This window comes from Lupinus angustifolius, chromosome LG20 (genome assembly GCF_001865875.1).
Source record: "Lupinus angustifolius cultivar Tanjil chromosome LG20, LupAngTanjil_v1.0, whole genome shotgun sequence".
Lineage (NCBI taxonomy): Eukaryota > Viridiplantae > Streptophyta > Magnoliopsida > Fabales > Fabaceae > Lupinus > Lupinus angustifolius.
Genome location: NC_032028.1, coordinates 2,084,650 through 2,105,208, shown reverse-complemented (window position 1 = coordinate 2,105,208; position 20,559 = coordinate 2,084,650). Strand labels below are relative to the sequence as shown.

General features: G+C 32.9%; 4 protein-coding genes across 7 annotated transcripts; 2 read left to right on the top strand and 2 right to left on the bottom strand.

Moving 5' to 3' along the window:
• Positions 1,219–5,403, top strand: LOC109336690 (probable plastid-lipid-associated protein 12, chloroplastic). 3 transcript variants are annotated; one of them, XM_019573442.1, is made up of 11 exons: positions 1,219–1,510; positions 1,588–1,641; positions 2,041–2,115; positions 2,708–2,827; positions 3,607–3,798; positions 3,947–4,030; positions 4,114–4,206; positions 4,364–4,417; positions 4,501–4,580; positions 4,958–5,065; positions 5,224–5,403. In XM_019573442.1, exons 1-11 carry the CDS (start codon positions 1,298–1,300, stop codon positions 5,294–5,296), a joined length of 1,146 nt encoding a protein of 381 aa, XP_019428987.1. In that variant the 5' UTR covers positions 1,219–1,297; the 3' UTR covers positions 5,297–5,403. The 3 variants fall into 3 exon arrangements, with proteins under 3 accessions (XP_019428987.1, XP_019428988.1, XP_019428989.1); XM_019573443.1 differs by lacking the exon at positions 2,041–2,115; XM_019573444.1 differs by lacking the exon at positions 2,708–2,827 and having other exon boundaries at positions 1,220–1,510.
• Positions 5,637–7,549, bottom strand: LOC109335393. The gene is made up of 4 exons (XM_019571530.1): positions 7,381–7,549; positions 6,823–6,892; positions 5,922–6,557; positions 5,637–5,837 (listed from the first exon to the last, which is right to left on the bottom strand). The coding sequence occupies exons 1-4, from the start codon at positions 7,419–7,421 to the stop codon at positions 5,637–5,639; spliced, it is 948 nt and encodes a 315-aa protein (XP_019427075.1). The 5' UTR covers positions 7,422–7,549.
• On the top strand, positions 10,595–13,623 carry LOC109335028 (CDP-diacylglycerol--glycerol-3-phosphate 3-phosphatidyltransferase 2-like). The gene is made up of 7 exons (XM_019571065.1): positions 10,595–11,099; positions 11,285–11,370; positions 11,497–11,547; positions 11,680–11,793; positions 12,680–12,736; positions 12,823–12,908; positions 13,191–13,623. Exons 1-7 carry the CDS (start codon positions 10,706–10,708, stop codon positions 13,309–13,311), a joined length of 909 nt encoding a protein of 302 aa, XP_019426610.1. The 5' UTR covers positions 10,595–10,705; the 3' UTR covers positions 13,312–13,623.
• Positions 15,895–19,225, bottom strand: LOC109335063 (probable protein phosphatase 2C 38). 2 transcript variants are annotated; one of them, XM_019571113.1, is made up of 6 exons: positions 18,908–19,225; positions 18,596–18,615; positions 18,068–18,417; positions 17,423–17,790; positions 16,533–16,769; positions 15,895–16,216 (listed from the first exon to the last, which is right to left on the bottom strand). In XM_019571113.1, exons 3-6 carry the CDS (start codon positions 18,390–18,392, stop codon positions 15,980–15,982), a joined length of 1,167 nt encoding a protein of 388 aa, XP_019426658.1. In that variant the 5' UTR covers positions 18,393–18,417; positions 18,596–18,615; positions 18,908–19,225; the 3' UTR covers positions 15,895–15,979. The 2 variants fall into 2 exon arrangements, with proteins under 2 accessions (XP_019426658.1, XP_019426657.1); XM_019571112.1 differs by having other exon boundaries at positions 18,068–18,615; positions 18,908–18,964; positions 19,056–19,224.

The window sequence follows — 20,559 nt, the reverse complement described above, 5'->3', positions numbered from 1 at the left end:
TGGATTTTGATCTGAAGCTGGGCCTTTATCTTAATCTTAAGGTGGCTTTGGACTCCAAAGTTTGATACAGTGACCCGGATCATACAAAGGGTATAATAGTTTGATGTGCCAATTGCCAATCGCTACTGAGTGGGAATGGATAGTCTCATTGAGAGTGGATGATGCAAGAGGTTTTCACACTACAAAAGGAGAAAATGAATTTTTTGTTGTGGTAACTTCTCTAACCGTAACCTTTTGTTCTCCATTCATTAACTTTAAATTCTTGAATATGATAGTCAGCTAATTTGTGTCCTATGCAATTGAATGGCAGATATGTGGTAGCTGGCTTAAATCTGATTCTCTCTGATGAGTTCCATGCAACTCATCATTATCAATTTATCATGTCAAGGTCTCTAGGGATGCTTGTATGGCCAAGGAACTGATTTTCCTGATTTCATTATTTTCTGACTTCTATTAGTACTACTTTTGTGTATGATTGTCACATATGTAATAAACACAGACGGGGAAACCCTGGACCCACGGTAACTATTCTTGTTCATCTCCATCACACTTTTTCCTAGTCAACCTTTTATTTGACTGGAAAGAATGACCTTTTTTGGGGCAATAAAACTTCAAAAATAATAATTGTACTGTATTTTTTGAATTAAATACTAGCCTCCTACTTTGCCAAAAAAAAAGGTATTAGTCTCGTTAATTCTATTAATTAATTTATGTTTTAAACTATCAGTTTATTACTAGTTAATTTTAATGTGTGATATGAGGAAAGCATAAACACAACAGTTTCTGCGGAAACTTCAGATGAATAGTGTGTTACACCATTTTTCTATATACATTATTCACAATCCACTTTTGCACTGCAAATACGCCTGCCTGCTAAGCTTTAAATATTTTTCAACTCGTTTGAAAATAATATACGTATAGTAACACATATTTACCATTAAAAAAGTATCTCGTTTGAAAAATAGTATATAAACATCTAAAAACTGGCAAAATAATTAATATGTCGGTACTAATTATTTCCCCATGAAAGATTTTGTTCATACACTTTTTCTCTCACACATCTATATACTGTTAGTATTATATTTTCTATCACCATTTATGTGTCTTGCATATAAAGTAGATCCAATGATAGTTAAATATATGGTCACAGTATAAAATACTTGCGAAAATATGAGTGATGTATAAGCAATAATAATATCTGAATATTAGTGGGATATAATCTTAGCGGCAAGGATTGTGTGGCACATAACAGAAAACAAGCTCACTCACTCTTTTTTCTTGCTTCTCCTAGAATAGAATGGGTCTGAAAGTTGTGTCAACAAATGTAGGGTTTCAATTCTCATCACCATGTTTTACTTCTCCTAAGCTCTCAAATCTACGTAAAGAGAGTTTCATGTTACGATCAACTCAAGTTGAACAAATTTCATTCACAGAATCTGAAAACTCACTCATTGAAGCTCTTCTCGGTATTCAAGGACGTGGACGTTCTTCTTCTCCTCAACAGCTCAATGTATTTCTCTCTCAATTCTCTTCATTTTGTTTCACAATGAAACATTCTTTCATTTTTTTTTGTTATTTGTGTTTAAGGCTGTTGAGCGTGCTGTTCAAGTCCTCGAACGTTTAGGTGGTGTGCCTAATCCGGTTCGTTTCTATTCCATTTCCATTTACTGTCCCGATTTCCTTTTTCTTTAGCCATAATTGTTCTTAAAACTTTTTTTCTTCAAATTCTGATTGTCAAGGTTTTAAATCCGGGCCAGGAATAGCTACAAATATGTTAAGGTTTCGTGAATTGTAGAGAAATCACATAACTGGCTCAGCCTTCTGCCACATTGACCTGAAATTAACCGTAATGTCAAGGTTTTGAAAGTTTCTGAAACCGCTAATAGTCATATTTAAATAATTATACTCATGATCTTATCAGACCATCGTTTCTCGTTATTGCCCACTGTTTAATCAATATAATGATTTGTGCTTCTGGTAGCTGCAAATTGCATTGATATGTCTCCACAGATCATAAAGCCCCTTATTTAATTTCTGCAGACGGACTCAAATTTAATCGAGGGTCGCTGGCAGCTAATTTTCACTACAAGACCAGGAACAGCATCCCCTATTCAGGTTGTGTGTTGGCTTTTTATCCTGGATGTCCTATTGAAACTTTGTTTTCAATCTTTTATTGACTTTTTAGTTCTTATATTTTGGTCATTGCCTAAATTATACGTGATCTTTGAAAATTGCTCCTAAAAGATTATTAAACTAGGTGCAAATCATCATGGAATTATCAAGCCCCCAAAGTTGATTTACATGTCGTATTGTTGATACACTCTGCATAGAGAAATTATTGTATGTTCGGGTATCAAAATAAATGTATTCTCCAAGATATGTCTTTGCCATTGATTTTAAAAAACATAAAAAATTAACCTCATTACTTTTAAATTTTATTATAAGCATTCCCCTTTATCATGTTACAATTTCTCCTTGGGTGAATGTTGCCAAAGTTGATAGTGATTTAAACCCACTGAAAAATAAAAGTTAATGAATAACTCATTTTAAACAATTATTTTTTCAGGGATCTTTTTGACAGTTTGTGTATTTTCAGTGGTGTGAAGTTTAAAATTTTGTGTATTTTCCATAACTGAATTGTTCGAGACGCACCCAATAAGTTGTTTAATGATATGTCACAACCTGGTATTCTATATTGCTCTTTCAGAGAACATTTGTTGGGGTTGACTTTTTTAGTGTATTTCAAGAGGTTTATCTTCGATCAAATGATCCACGAGTATGCAATATTGTGTCATTTTCTGATGCCATTGGTGAGCTCAAAGTGGAGGTATTAATTTTTTATAACCATTAGTTACACTGACACTTACGAAACCATTTTAGAATAAGAGGCTTTGCCTGATAATCAAAATATTGTTAGATAAGTTTTGCTGCATTATATCTAAAATGGTGTTTGGTTTGTTTTATGATTCCATGTTTGGTTTATGTGTCCCCAAGAGGCATCTGATTTGATGGAGCAGTTTACATAAAGTGTGAAGTCGTGAACACATGGGTTCATACTGCACAATTTTCTGTCTCCCATTTCCCATCAAAAGCTTCAAAAAATTATTTGGTTGATACATTTTCACTTATAATTATAAAAAATGTCACTATTTAGTTTTTTATTTATTTTATCTTCCAGATTTTGTGAAATAAATGGTGAAGGCAAGATGTTTTTCGTTTTCACCATTTCCTTATCTAGACAACAACTTCTTTGTTCACAAGTTTTCTTCACAAATGCTTTACTTCCTACATGCTTCAAAAGAGTCAAAAGTTATCATGCATGTCTAGAAGAGTCAAGAGTTAATATGGATATATTTGAGGATTTTTCTTTTGTTTATTTAGGTCTAGCATAGTTTTTGAATTCTCATTTTTGTTAAGCCAAGTTTATATAGAGAATAGATATCATATTGTTGGGCATATATTTTGTTCTATGTATGCTCTTCTATTTATATTGAAATTTTGGTTTCTGGAAGAATCTACTTGTGTTTGTTTGGTCTACGTACCCGACCCCACCTGATGGAATAAGAAGACTTTAAGGTTGTTGTCTTCCTTCTTTTAATTTATCAGGCAGCAGCATCAATTGAAGATGGAAAAAGAATCCTTTTTAGGTTTGACAGAGCTGCCTTTTCTTTTAAGTTTCTTCCATTTAAAGTTCCATATCCAGTCCCGTTTAAGCTACTTGGAGATGAAGCAAAGGGTTGGTTAGACACCACTTATTTGTCGCATTCGGGAAATCTTCGTATCTCGAGAGGAAATAAGGTGATTAGGCATTTTCAGTAGAAACGTCATTTTATTATTCTTTTGTTCCTGTTCATGGCTAAATACTTAATCCTCTAATGTATGAAAGTAATGAAAGCATCCCTATCTCATGTTTCTAAGAATTATTAGCAGCATATCTATAGTGCAGGGAACTACATTTGTGTTGCAGAAGCAAACTGAACCTAGGCAGAGGTTACTGACAGCTGTTTCCTCGGGGAAAGGTGTTAGAGAGGTAAGAATGCTTATTCAAGTTTTTTCATTCAGAAAAAAATATATTTCAATTGTCACTGTTTTCCTTATCCACAATTCCAACAGGCAATAGATGAGTTTATTTCCTTAAATCGGACTACGGGTGAAGAAGATCCAGAACTAGAAGAGGGAGAGTGGCAGATGATATGGAATTCACAGGTAAGTTAGGGAACCGAAACAAGGAGCAAGGACTGTTCCTGATGTGATTCTATTGAAGCTAATTTTGTTCTGGCAAAAGTGTTTAGAGTTAATTTAAATTTCAACAGTTCTATCATAAAGTTTTCTTCATCTTGTTTAAACAATTCACCCTCTACAGACCACGACCGATAGTTGGATCGAGAATGCTGCCAATGGTCTGATGGGCAAGCAGGTATCACACTCACCGTACATTTAATTTACTTTAACCGTTACTGCCTCCCATATTCAGCTTGTATAGTACAATGGCTGTTGCAGATTATTGGAAAAGATGGGCGAATTAAGTATTTGGTGGACATCTTGCTTGGGCTCAAGTTCTCTATGACAGGAAGTTTTGTGTAAGTTATCTTGATGATGCCCTGAATGAAGGCATAGGAAGAATTGCATTCTATATGTTCATCCATTTTAGATACTCAAGTTCAATAAACATTATTTTCGTTCATTAGTTTGTGAATGAGCATTTAGGTTAGGAAGAGATTCTAGAAACTATTGGGAAGAGAGGATAACAAAATACGGATGATGATGTAAAGAGCGAACTGGAGAATTTGATAGGAGCAGACTAAGAAATAAACTCCTTCATTTAAATACTTCAATGAAATTTATGTTCCTTTATCTATAGATATCAAAAGGAAAGCCACTTGAAAGTGTTTGTTACATTGTGTTTTGATAATATCAACTGGAATGAATTTTCTTATGTTTGTCCAAAAACTGACAGGAAAAGTGGCTCCAAAACATTTGACATTACAATGGATGATGCAGCAATAATTGGTGGTCCATTTGGATATCCCGTAGAGTTGAAAAACAAGTTTAGCTTGGAGCTTCTGTAAGATGACATGTCCCTTGAAATTAAGTTCATTCTTAGTTCATGTCATGCTGTACATATATGTATTGAATTTGCTGTTTAAATTAGTAGGTTTTGCATGCTAATGTTTTTCCCTTTCTTCTATCCACATCTTCAGTAGTTGAGTTTTTCCTTTGCAGATACAGTGATGAAAAGATTAGAATTACAAGGGGTTACAACAAAATTCTTTTCGTACATACACGTACGAGATGAACTAATATATATGGATGTTTGAGAAGAATAGTTCAAATCGCATCGTCTGAAGATTTGTGATCAATGGTGTATTTGCTATCCGTGAGAACTACACATCATTAACTAGTAATTTATTAACTTTTGTATTTGCTTCCATCACAAAACTTCATTAAATTACCTTTTTTCATACCATCATTGTCTTTAAAAAATTACTAATGTTAAATATTAAATAAAATTCGTGGTACTTCAAGAAAATTTGGAAGTGCCACAATGCACATGTCTTCAATGATAGATATCATCATCATAGAATAATATCAAAGATAAATAATATCACATATTTAAGAACGATGAGAGTCAAATATCACAGACAAAAAACCTTCTCAATCTGTCCTTTCCATTTATCTGGCAGAAATACAGGATCGGTAGAGGTTATCCCATTATCATCATTTGAGTGCATACTTTGGTGATCCATTATTCTTCCAGAATCATCGTCTGACAATAGCAGAGATTGATAATACTTCTCCACGCGCCTTGCTTTTACACCCACAAAAGCTTGCCAAAGCTGAAGCACAATGACAAACAAGAGGGCAACTCTCAAAATAGATAAACCTCACACTAAATGTATATATAAATCATATAACATTACCTCTCCTCTAAGTGCCATTGGCACTCCCCCACGAACAAGAACTTCCAACTCTTCCTTCCAAGGAAATGAGGCCTCTCGTGGTGCAGTGTCAGTATCAATACCATTTGCGGGGGCACTTGTGCCATTAACTATAGGCGTATCTGGACTAGGATCTGACCTCTCAACATCATAGAACTCATCCTCAGAGTCTTCCTCAAACGTTCCCTTTTGTGATTTTGCACCATCCGTATGAGATAGTGTTGTCCCATCTCCAACTATCTGTTCATCTTTTAACACACTCTTCTTGTTCCCAACATCTTCTATTGACGTGGTTATCTTCTTCACACGAATGTTCATCATATCCTCAATAATACGAAGAGATGGTCTTATCTCTGACCATAACTGGACTCTATGAACTTTATCTTCCTCTTTCTGACTATCATTTTCAGCTATACTATCAGAACCAGGCTTCTGGTTGCTTAATTCATCTCCGTCAACAACCTTCTCCGGGCCAACATCAGCTTCTTGCTCTGAGGCTTTAGCCCTCAAAACTGTCTCATATTCCTCAACACCTAATCTGTCTGTGGCCAATTCAGAAGACTCTGCATGCCTTTCCAGAAATGAGATCCATCGATCTGACCTTTCCTCTTCTTCCTCCTGAAATTGCAATGAAGAAGTGCTACAATTATAACAACAATTTCTTCAAACTATTATTTCCAGAAACTGAATAGCAATTCATCCAATTATATGGTTTTAGCTTGAAGAATCAAGAATAGATTACAATTTGCACAAACATGTAATAAAGCTGATATCTAAACCTATCCCTGTAACTTTTTCGAATTTCAATTTTATATATAAAGTGAAATTTCCTTCACATTATTGGCAGTGCTGCTGTAATTATAAATCAAAAGCACAACAAGACCTTATATATTTTAGCATACGCAAGGTATCTTTGCAAGTGCTGAGGTTGCACAGTAAATCCATATGCGTCCCTGTGTATATAAAAAAAATACTCATTAATTTCCAAAATTCAAATTATGAACCGATAAAAATCATAAAATCTAACAATAAACAGAAGAAGATACTCACAGGCAAAACCATAACCAAAAACATGATAATTAAATTAACATCAACAACAATTAAGTCATTAAACAGCGATTTTAAGCAAAAATCAAACTCATTGTACCAGTCATGAGTCCACAGCGCTTGGCATAGTCATTGCCTCTGCGCAACACCATAGACCAACGCATTTGGCACTATTCACCTGGACCGGTCTTGAAAACTCAGTAATAACTTGATTATTTGATAAAACTAAAACGAAATGGTCTCAGTAAACTGCAATGTAAATAAATAAACTAAAAAACGAAATCGAAGACGGATTTTGAAATTGACTAATGTAGCAAATCGCGAAAGTGAAAGAGAACGAGGAACCGAAACACAATAGTAACCAAAGGAATGTGAGATGCATGGAATTTAATACCTCTTTTGTTCGAATGTGATGAGAGGATTAGTAGCCTTCATTTGTGGTTGAGAAGAATAGAAGATCGTATTATTCTCCAGCTTCGCTCTCCTTGATTTTCTCTGAACTCAAATTTCAAGAGTTTGTAGTTGCTTTTCTGTTTTTTGCAAGGGAGAGAGAAATGGCGCATGCAAACTACGCCCTTTTTAGACCGAAAATGGCGTCACGTTATTGTTACATGTGCTTGCGTCACTTCTTCACTCATTAACAGCTCAAAAGGTTGTTTTTTTTTCCCGCAATGAGCTATTTTTTCCTATTATGTATGTATCTTATTTAGAACAAAAACATATTGTGTTAATTATTTTTTTTATTATGATTATTATTTTTGTTTTATTATATTGATATAAAATGTCATATGAAAAAATATTTAAGGCAATATATTTTTGTCGCCCTTGATGAAAGAAAAGTTAAGAAGAAAAAATGATTAAAAAATATAGTGAATTTTTTAATTATATGGTGTGATAAAAAATGGAAAGAAAGCGAGAGGAAAAAATATACTTAAAATTAATAATGAAAATGGTATGAATAGAAACACAAAAGCATGATTCTCAATGTATTATTATATTCGATTTTTTAAGAATGACAAAAATATTTGACTCATGAGTACCTACAAAAAAATTATAATAGGTACTGCAAAAATATTATTATATTCGATTTTTTAGGAAAATTGTACATGCGCTAACTTCGCTTCATTGTCATCCCTATTTGTTTTCTTCAATTGAGTATTAAAGTTGTAATTTTGTATAAGAAATAAATTATCTATTTTAATAAATTTGTAATTTAATTTACACTATGTTTGATTTAAGAAGAAAAGTGATGGAAGAAAGTTAAAAAAGGAAAGTTATTAAAAAATGAAAAAAAAAGGAAAAAAGCAAATTAATGAATTGAAAAATTAAGTGAAAAAATTAGTGGGTCTCATTCCACTTTTTCCTTTCCTTCATTTGTTTTCTTTCCCACCAAATGAGGAAAAATAGACCTTCTTTCCCACCCAATAGCATGGTCTTTTTCTAGTCTAATTAATTATGAACTTCACCATATATTTTACCTATTTAACTTTGGTGTTTTTTTTTATTTGGTGAAGTTTTCAATGAATCATACGTGTTACCTTTTTTCATAACTAATTTATTTTTTTGATTATTTTCCATTGTAAAGAAATGTCTATTTTGAAATTTTGTAAGAAAAAATTGTTATTGAATGTTTTACTTTAATATAGAAAAGGAGAATTCAAATAAATAAAATATATTTTCCCTCACTTTAATTGTGGTTTTTCATTTTTCCATCATGAGTGAGTTGTTTTCACAAATCAGGAATGGCTAACAATTTTTTATTTTTTATCCTCATTATTTTACATATTATGTCTTGTTGTTAATGGAAATTGAATAGATTAGGATAATAATTGGTGGTGGGAGACTGAGAGTAATTACAAGTGTTTTTATCAGGTAAATTATTTTATTTTGATAGTTAATAATTTTGATTATCATCATATATGTACTAGTATGTCAAGATACATTTTGTGTCTACAAACTCGTATTCTTGTTATATGGTAGTATATATTTTTCTTAAGTATTTAATTTTTATATATCTCATTTTATAGAATTTATATTATATTGAGTGTATTTTATATTATAATTTTTAATATTTATTATAATGTTCAATTTATCGTGAGATGAGTGATTATTATGTTAATGATATTTATTTAAGATTATATGTTTTTATTTTGTAGAGATTACAAAATATTAAGAACAATATAGAGAATTGAAAATTAATTGATTATGACAATTACACCATATTTTACCCAAGTATATAGTACAAATATATGGATAAATATAAATATATTGTTCAAATGTACGAGATGATTCAATATTCTAAAAATGCCAATTGTGTAATTAAGTATTCATTTGGTTAGAATGATTTTAAGTGGAAAGAAGATGAGAGGAGAAAATAAGGAGATAGTTTTTATTTCTCTCTTATTTGGTTGAAGAAAAAAGAGGGAAGCGAGAGGAAGTTATGGTGGGTCCCACCATAATTTTCTTGAGAGAAAGGAGAGTTTGAATTAAAAAAATAAGAGTTTTATCCTTAACTCCAAAAAGTTATAATAACATATCCAAATTGAAAAAACAATTAATCTTGGATATGTTTCTAAAAATTGGTATTTAATATGTAGCTATTGTTTTAATTAAATTTCAAAATAATTTTAAAATTATGCATTTATTAATTTTAATGATAAAATTATTTTTAAATTATAATTTAGTGTTAAAATTGATATGGTAAAGGTATTATAGTCTATACAAAAAATATTACTTCTCTTTCTCTTATACTAATCAACTATTAAAATTTACTTTATTTCTCATCATTTTACCTATTCTTTTACTCTTTTTTCTTATTTTCTCTCTTTTTATTTTTTTCCTCAACCAAAGAATGTATAAAAGTTATTTACCAACAAGTTTATCAAATTAGGCCAATCATGTCGTAAATTAACAATTTATAGGCATCTACTTAATCAACTCTTAAGTAGACAATATGAGTAAAACTAAACTCCTTTTTGATCATGACCGTAAATCTAAAACTGTAACATTTATTCATTGTGAGTGGGAAAATTTATAAACAATTAATACATTATTCACTATTTATTTTGATTACTTTTTTTGAAGAATTATTATTGATTAAACAAAAATGGTAGATAATGTACTAAGTGTAACAAACTTATATGCATACATTTTTCTATAAATCCAATTACTATTTTCTTTAAAAGAAAATCACTTTGTGTATACAACAAAATGATATATTTTAACTCATTAACTTATCATACTGAAAATATGTAATTGATGTAATTTTATTTACAAAAATGAGTTTAGGTGCTTGAATTCTAACGTTGTTCAAAAAGATATCTATCTATAATTATCATTAGCCGTCCAAAAATTAGTCTTACACTTATTTTGTGAGCTGAAAAAATTATCTGACAAATATATTTTCCTAAGCAAAAAAATTAGAAGGAAAAAATGAAACTTTTAAATCATAATTCCGATTAACACAGGTCTTAATTTCATTATTTGTAGAAATTTATATTTTAGAATATATTATGAAAAGAAGACATATATTAGAGTGAATTTAAGTCGATAAATTATATCAAAATAGTTTATTCTAAAAATATATTTGTAAAATGTGAGAAAAATTCGATTCCCTACGCAAAGGAACTGAACCCAGAAGGTTGCTTAATTCTGTGTCCACGGTCTGAGTTGGAAATCCCGTTATCGGAGAAAAGCATCCGAAAGTATAGTTAACTATCATGTCAGCCCTGAAACTCACCGCAAGCACCTCAATCTACGTCCGCACAGCCATAAAATCTAAAACCAAACCCTTCTTATGGACCCCCAACACAACAACAACCATACACCAACCCGGGCGCAGGATAATACCCTGCGCCCACACCCTTCCCCTATCTCCAATTATTATTAATAATAATTATATCATACGCTTCCCATTTCATAAACCCCTTTCTTTATTTTCTTCTTCTCCTCCTTCTTCTTCTTCTTCCTCCTCCTCCGATAAACCATCTTCAATGGCTAGGGCTAACACTAACGAGAATGAGAATGAGAATGAGAATGAACCTTCCAATTTTCTTACCTTGCCTACAATCTTAACCCTTACTCGTGTCGCTGCTATTCCTCTCCTTATTACTGGTACGATTCGCAACCTTTCTCATTTCGTTATTTCTTATCACGTGTTTGATTTTGAATTTGATAATACGTAATTTGTTCACAATGACATCGTAAGAGAGGAAATGAACGGTGCAATTAGAGTAAAATCTATTTTGAATTGCGTTCTCTTCTTTCTAATCTAAGTTGTTATAATGTTTTGTATGTAGCATTCTATGTTGATGGTTCGGTGGCTACAACTATTTTCATTGCCGCTGCTATTACCGATTGGCTTGATGGCTATATTGCTCGCAAGGTACTCATTCATTCACTCTATTTCTCAAGATCCAAACTAAGCCTGTGTTTTCAAGGATTTTTAATTTGTGATTTGTTCAACTTTAATATTGCGTTAATTTTCTTTTTATAACATTTTGGAATGCAGATGAAGTTAAAATCATCATTTGGTGCATTTTTAGACCCAGTGGCTGACAAGGTATTTCGCCTTAACCTTTTCTTTATTAATAATCTTAAGCACTTGGTGCATACGTGATTCTTTCAGAAACATGAAGCAACTAATTAGTTATTTATGTGAATGTGAACTTTTTTTTTTTTTTACTGTATGCAGCTTATGGTTGCTACTACATTGGTTTTATTATGTACTAGACCTTTGGATGTTGCTGTGTTTGGAGAAGCTCCATGGCTACTCACCGTACCTGCAATCGCCATAATTGGTAGAGAGGTAATGCTTACTTAATGATTTGCATCTGCAATTTGTAAGTCATGTGTTACTTTAAAAGCTTCTGTTCACAAAACCTAGCAAGGGAATCGGCTTCATGTTTCACAGTAAACCCAGCAAGGCATCAAAGTCTGAAATTTGTTGCAACTGTCATGGAATCAGAATTATTAGGTAGCATTTGATAGACATGTCAAAAGAGGATAGAACATATCACATGAGTATCTTGCATGTTTAGTGTATTTTATAGATAGTGCAACACAGGACATAAGATTAAAATGTAAAATATTTTGGTTCCACTAAAAAGGGTGAAACTGAGGAGAACAGGACATCCCATTCTAGCCTATCCTGTCTGTGTGTAAGCTATGTTAATGGCCATATTTTGTACCTTATATACTGTACTAAATTAAAGGTTACTTTAGATAGTCAGTTTTCCTGAAAACCGGGCAATTCCAATGTATTATAGATGATTATTGTGACCATGTGTGTGGGATAGGGGAATTCAAATTAGTAATCTCCTGTAGTTGCTGCACACACATTTCACAACTCATTATAACTGTACCTATCAAGGATGGAACCAGTAATGTTGAATTATGTCCATCATTTTGATGTTGAATTATGTCCATCATTTTGTTGATTATGTATCATTAGCTAAAAACCACAAATGCTTATTATATTTGTTGCCCTGGTTGGTACAGATACATCATTTTGTTGATTATGTATAGTTAGCCAAAAACCACAAATGCTTATCATATGTTCAACTGAGATTCAAATTTATGTTTCAACTGTCTTTCCTTTTTCTTTCAAGGCATCATACTGTGTTGATTTACTGGCTTTGAATTAGTATTGAAATCAGATGTCTTACAGTTTTCTCTTGTAACTGGCAAAGTAGATAACCATGTCTGCAGTCAGGGAATGGGCTGCTTCCCAAGACAGTAAGATTTTAGAGGTTTGTTTTATCTCCTTTAAAATTGAATCAAATGCCTGGTATATCTACAAAGTTTTGAGCTTATATCACTAAACTTTAAATGCTAGGCTGTTGCTGTAAATAACTTGGGGAAGTGGAAAACTGCAGCACAGATGACAGCATTAACCATCCTCCTTGCTACCCGGGATTGGAGGTATTTGTTTTCTTCGCATTTTGAGAATATTCTAATGTGATAAATCAACTATATTTGTTATGGAATGATAAGTAATATGAAAAATTCATTTCTGAATGAGTTTATTTAGATATGTAATGCTTAAATCTTATTCATGTATAAAAGTTCATTTATGAATTTTTAGTTCATGTCCTTGTAAAGTAATTTATATGTTAACCATTCATCTTATTCCTTTAAAAAAAAGAAGCTCCGTCCTTGACTGATTGCGGTTTTCTTTTTGTCCCTTCTGTTTATTTTTTCCAGTCATGGAGGAGCTGCCATTGTTGTAGGCTCCGGTGTTGGTTTGCTTTATACGTCAGCAGGGCTTGCCATATGGTCGTTGGTTGTCTATATGAGGAAAATATGGAAGGTGATGCGGAAGTAGCATTGCTTGATGCTTTTGTGGGTTCAGTTGTCAGCTAATATTGCTTAAACAGTTTAACTCCTCCACACATTCCCATTGCTATTTTCTTCTGCCCCTTAAAATTACCTGCACATTTTTTTGTCATTATCACCATGGGGATGGCATAAAGAAGAAAGGTCAATAGCCATGGTTAAATGTTATAGCAGTGGATTCATTCTGGGTCCTAACTACCATTTAGAATCCATAAAATTTTGTGACCAGAGAGAATTCACAATAGTACTTATTGTACCAGCGAAATTAATTTTACAATTATCCAGCGAAGTTAATTTTACATGTTTCGGTGATGAAATATTTAACTATATTTTAAATTTCATTCCTTACACATGATTTATGTCCACTTCCATTTTACTTGCTGTATTGCAGCTACGGTGTAATCAGAAAATAGAGTTTTTAATGTGATTTAGAATCCGTAATTTTTTATAACACTGGTATTCGGTGTATTTAACTATTAACTATTATTCCATATGAGCAAACAATTTGCTTGGCTCTGCCTCGGTAATCCAGTTACATAAAATGATGGTTCAAGATTGAGTTACAGTTCACAGTCATATTCACATGTTTACAACATTGATTCACTGTGTTATGTTGCATCTGCTAGAATGTTTGGTCAAATTTATTGTATGTTGCATGCTGATTTCATTCTCAATCTCGACATTCTTGGCTCGTATGGGGGATGTTGAACACTGAATCCAAAGTGAATGTTCATACCTTGGCATATGCACAAAGTATGATTCAAAGAAAAAATTACAATATTAGAGTAAGGAGAGTATAGATCTATGTAGCCTAATTTTGCAGAGAGACAATTATTAGGATTTGAATTCATGAACTCTTATTCAGTAAACAGCAATTTTACCACTGGACCAAAGTTTATCCTCTAGAAATTAAGATCAAATATTGAGTGCAAAAGTTTTAATCGTTTTTCTCTTATGTCCAAGAGCAAATGTTGTACTCTGGATTGAATTTCTGCCAACGAAGTAGTAGAATGGGAAATAATACTGGATTGGTAGGTGTGAAACAAAAAGTGAGGGATAAAAATTAATAATATTTGGTAGCAGAGAATCCATTTGCCTTAAATTAGCTACTTTATAATTCCAACACGTTCTTTTGAGGTTGTAATCCACTATTGCATATTATTAGCCAACAATGAACTGTTGTCCAAAATTATGTAATAAATCATATCACAGACCAATAAAAATATATGTCTATTGAAAAAAATTAAATATTTATTATTTTTCCTTCTTTACTTTAATATCATTAGTCCATAACATGATTTAGAACAACATATCCTTATTTATTATTAGTAGTTTGTTATTATAGCTTAAGCCAACTGTTAGTTGAAACCTTGTTATTATAACTCGTTGGAACAGTAAAAAGAAAAAAAGATTTAGATGAAGAATAAACCATAAAAGAAAGAAAGAAAAAAGAGAAATTCAACAATAACTCAGTTGTTACATGCTGCAGTTACAACCCTATCTGTACCTACATACAGTTCAGGAGTCTTTATGCATTTTCTTATTGCACTAAATTACTCCACAATTCGAAGGGATCTTGTTCTAAGAAAAACATGATTTTAACCGGTTAAATGTTAAAACATTCCTTCATTTTGACGTATATGTTTGTCATTTTCAACGTGAGTTAATTAATTGGGTAGTTTTCTAGTTCTGCACTCAAATGTTTTTTTGAAACAATGTTATCCATGTCACCATGTTCATTCTTCAATTCCCCCCGACATATTTCTTGTTTGTAAGTATCCCATCTTATATTATCAAGCTTCTGATAAGGTGATTTGAATATTAGTTCAAGTCTTATTCAAAATTTAATATTTGATCTTGATTTGCACCTGAAATACCATTAAAGATCCAAAGATAACCCCTTATACTATAAGGGGCAAAGACATGTGATATGCTAACTTTATCATTATCATTTTAAACGCTATTTTTTGACTTGAGAATCGAAGTACCTTTACACATATCAATCCCTTTTCCTCGGGAGAGTCGTTGTGCATGGCGAAGGTTACCTTTAACCACCACAACCATAATTGGAGCATCGAACTGGGGCATATGGTTTTGGCCTAGAAATATGGTTTGGGTTTAACATGAGCAGCTCAATACTGAAAGGTCGAAAAGCCATCCCTTACACTACAATCATAGGGAAGACCCCCGCATACCATTACTTAAGCATTCGAGTGTCTTTGCACTGCACGAAGAAGGCCGCTTTCAACTACTACTATAGACTCACTCAGGGATGCTCCTTGAAAAGCCATATCAAATAATATCTTTCATAACAAAATGAAGACTCAAATGTCATTCCCTTTACGTCATAACGACAATCGGCCACATATACAAGTTTCTCAAAACTTCAAAATAAAAGATAAAAGTATCGCCTATCTTAGGCCTACTTGAACTGTAACATCTTTTACCAATATAATAATAGAGGAGAGAACCAATCATGGTACATATAAAACTTGATGGAAGGAAAAAGAAATGTAGGAGAGGAGAAAATCTTTCTTGAATCTATAATCCCAGGAAAGGGACAAGGAGTGATAGGAAAATTTACCTTTTGCAGGCAACTTTAATAGATGGCGGGTTCAAGTAATATATACTCATTTACATGTGCAAATACTCTTGAACTAGGCTACAATACCACTACCGACACCACCACCTCCCGCCCCTTTGATCGAAACAATAGGCCCTCGTAAAATAGAACGACTGATTATATGCGAATTGAGAAACAAGACTATAACTGTGATGTCATCATGGAAATGTCTTCTCACCCCTCTATCAATCTTTTTCAAGTCTGAGTATCTCATTTCTCTCTTCTTTGCAGCTTCACAAAGTGCAGTTTTGATAAGTTTCTTTGCGACTCCCTGCAATCACAGCATCAGAAAATCATGTGCTTAAGCAGGTTTCAGACTTCGTCCAATGACTTGAGGCCGCGTTTGGATAAACAATTTAATTAAACACAATGTAATAAATAAAGTATATAATCTAAAAAGAGATTATTTTCACGAAAGCTTCTCTGATAAACTTATTGAAATAAGCTAAAAAAAAGCTTATTGGAAGGGCATAAGCTAGTCTCGTATGTGCTCCCTTACATATTAGAAAAGGCTTTTGTTATAGGCAAAAGTGACATTATAGAGCTAACAGAAATACAAAAGAAACTCAAGTAAGTTAGAATCATACATTACGAGGACTGTTGTGCACAATGTCAACTGCTTTTTCATTTGTAATGTGCTCCCATAACCCATCTGATGCAAATATAAGAAACTGGTCTTCGGGGTGAAGTTTCTGTTCGAGTATTGTTGGTTCGGCTTTAAGGATTGGTTGCTCAAAGGATTGTGAGAGTCTAAATTTTGGCAAAAGTGGTGCTTTGTTAAACTCTGCCTTCTTTAGATATGCATCACCAATTGATCTTGAAACCTACAGTATACATAAACAATTGGGTCAGTGCAACTCTTTAGTTTCATCATGCTGGTGAGGCCATTCAATTCCCTTTTAAATTTTAATTATTACAAAGAAGCACATAAATAATATTAAGAATTACATGTAAATCACACTAGCTAGTGCCTACAAAAGTTTCCTGGTAGCAAATACATGTAAAACTAGATTTGCTTTCAACTTATTTCAGGCCGTTTACAAAGGAAGCGTTATTAACAGGAAAAGAAACTACACCAACAAGAACTCTAGAACCACAACAATTGGTACATTCCTTCGAACTACAAAATATTCCCAAGTAATTATTCACATTATTAGTGGCTTAGTGATTTACAGTTTGGCCTGATACTCCTCAAATTTGAGCCTGGTTCTTGATATTTAAGAATTGATTCCTAGGAGAATATCTAAGATCAAAGTAAGCTATCATAATCACTAAGAATCTAGGGAATGCGGATTTGTATCTAGATGCATTATACAATTGGAACCGCAATAAAGAAACATTGCAGGAGAAGGCTGCAAGAGTTCAGAAAGGAACTATAATTTTCAAAGGACATTAACACATATGTACTGTAACATATGTGTGTAAATTATGTGAAGAAAAAAAAATGAAACTTAAGACAAAGCAATAAAAAATTCACCTGGATCAGTCCCTTCACACGCCAGACCTTGTGCTTCATAACTACAATATGCGGATCATCAGGGTGTAATGAGCGTAACTCATCTCGGACAGATTCAAAGCTAGCATTGTGCTCATAGGATAACTGAACAGCTTTAATCTCTTTTGTGGCAAAATCCCGTCTACCTAACACTGCTCGAGAGTCTCCTGCGTTCGCAATATAGAGATGCCCGCTACATATTACGCCTACCAGAACGCAAGCTCCAACTGATGCTATTTGTGGCTTATGTACCCACTGCTTCTTTACTATAGAGAGGAACTCTTCTTCTGTTGCCAAGAATGCTTTAGTGATAACATCAGCTGACATTCCTTGATTTTCTGAAGTAAATTCTGCATTAACAACAGTCATTAAGCTAGCAATATCGACCAGCTATACAAGTTATAATGAATGAAGAAAACAACTAACACAAAATCCTCTTTCGTTTTCTAACTTCTTTTGGTGCTCTTACGATCCATAAGAAATGGGATTTTGTGTTAGATGTTTTCCGAGTTAGAAGATCTTATTCCAGCTAATACACCTGTTCGAATATAGTTTTAAAGATTAAACCGATTCATGAACTTTTCATCCCATACCAAATTGACCTTACCAGAATGAAGAACAACTTACTCTTTATATTTTTAAATAGGTGGTCATTGACAAACCGGGCAGCTTCTGGACCTCCATGCCCATCGTATATACCGACATAAGTTCCCTGAGGACTTGCTGCAACGGAGCACAGGGGGCCTGATTCGAGTTGGCTATGATCCTCCAACAAATTGTTTGCTTGAACTACTGCCATTGAGAATTCACCATTCAGGTGTCTTCCCGAATCTTTATGCCACAATAAACCAACAAAGCGACCACTAGATTCTACATTTCTACTTGAACTTTCACCCGCATCAAATGGACTCCAACAGGGTGACATAATTCGCCTTAATATAGCTGATAACATCCCTTACATAGTCTTACCAACATAACTAAGAAATAAAATATCCATCAAATTAAAGTCAATGATATTATGAAAAGGCCTAGCTTCTTGTCCACACCATCTATATAACTGAACTAGAACCAAAGTTACAAACTCCAGAAATCAAGTGCCTAATTACAAATAATGACACCATGTAAAAGTGGAAACCAGCAAAGAGTGTTTTACACTTAGGTGCAATGTCCAAAACCTGCACAATGATTTCACATAAGAGTCCATATAAAGCATTTAAAAAAGTGTCAATACAGAGACTCCATAAATAGATATGAGTTTCATCAATTATTATCTGCAATTGAACAATGAACAATAAGAGTGGTATAAACAATAATAAAGGGTTAAATAGAAAAACATAAACAGCTCTTCAAATGGCACACATAAGACTCTAACCCAATAAATATGTGAATGTGACTATTGTTGAGATCACAAGAAATTAACAGGACACATAAAAAATGTGACTAAAGTTGGCAGAATTTTCATAGTACCTTAGATATTGCAAGAAAAATTGTATTTTGATGACTCCTGATGCATTAAAAAATCACCTATGAACAGAAGAAGAGACCCTTTAACATTATATCACCTTGATGATTAAGCTTTGGACAATTTGATAGAAAGGTGACAGAAAAATGAAACCTTTGATTTGTAGTTATGAAAAATGACAAGGCTATTAAAGAATTGGTATGATTTTCTCTTTCTCTAATTTCCCATTCCTTACTCCTCCTTGAATTGTAACTTGTTGCATGAACCCATAAAAAAGGGAATTACTGAAGAAAAATAAAATGACACGGTTTGAAATTTTTGGCAGTTTTGGTTTACTAAATTTTAATTGCATGCTGTGAGGGGTTTTGACTTTGACCTGCCACTAACCACCATTTTAGGCACATTTTCCTCATCTTACATTATCCTTAAATTAGTAAATTCAACCTTAAACGACAACCTCTACTCTTCACACCGTGCCACAATTAACAAACACAAACAAATCCACTTTCTTTTTCTGAAACATATCACTCACCATTGTGGTTTCTATTTTTTGGAAACACGCTTTGATGTTAGGACAAGAGATAAAGATTTTGTTTTTGTTGAAAAGAACAATTTTTTATTTTTGGGAGAGTTAAGGGGTAATGTAATTTTATTATTATTTTTCTTTTCTAAGCTAAATAACACAATGAATGAAGATCGTTACAGCAGAAAATATAGAATAAAAGGTTAAAATGTGAGAGATTAAAACTTATTTAATTATAAATTAAGTTCAAATAAAAGCAGTTATTTTGATTGAAAAGGTATTGCCAAAAATATGGATACTACTATGGCTACACATGACTTGGTTTGATTAGGTATTCATAAAAAGAATCAGAACCAAAAAGTAAAATTAGTTGGGTTGAGTCAGATTAATGTGTATATGAAAATATTATAAAAAATAGAAAATAAAATAATTAATGGTATTCTAAAATAATTCACTCAACTCAACATTGGTCTTTAAAACATTACAGTGTTGTGTTTTGTTTTTTTAATAAGTGAAACCAGTGTTGTGAAACCCGAGCCGGACGTCAAACCGGCAGAGGTCCTGTATTAGGTTTAACCGGTTTAAACAGTTAAACCGCCCGGTCTGACCGGGTGATTTCGTACATAATTAATAATTTTTATTTATAAATATATAGTTATATATAAATGTAAAACTTTATATAATTAATAATTATGTATAATTATATTGAAATAATACCTCTTTATCATTTTTTGGACCGTAGTAAAACAAAATATTAGAACATTGTCCCATTTTTTTTATTTTTAAGTGAGCCGTCCGGTTTACTTCCCGGGTTAATCCGGTTTAACCGGGTTTAACATGGTCGGACCGGATTTTTTCCGGTTCAAAGCGGTCCAACTCTCATTCGGTTAAGACGGCAAACCAGAGCCGTTTTCAAGTCCGGCCAGCGGTCAGACCGGTCGGACTGTCCGGTCCGGTCCGGTTCCAACAACACTGAGTGAAACACATTACTAGAATATTTGATAGTGTTGGTTGGTTCCTTTAGTTTTATGGGTTAGTCTAGTAAAACCTAAACCCAAAAACCAAACCGACATTAATTGGTTATAGAGAAAAAACCAAACACATCTGATGGAAAAACATGTTGGATTTAATTGT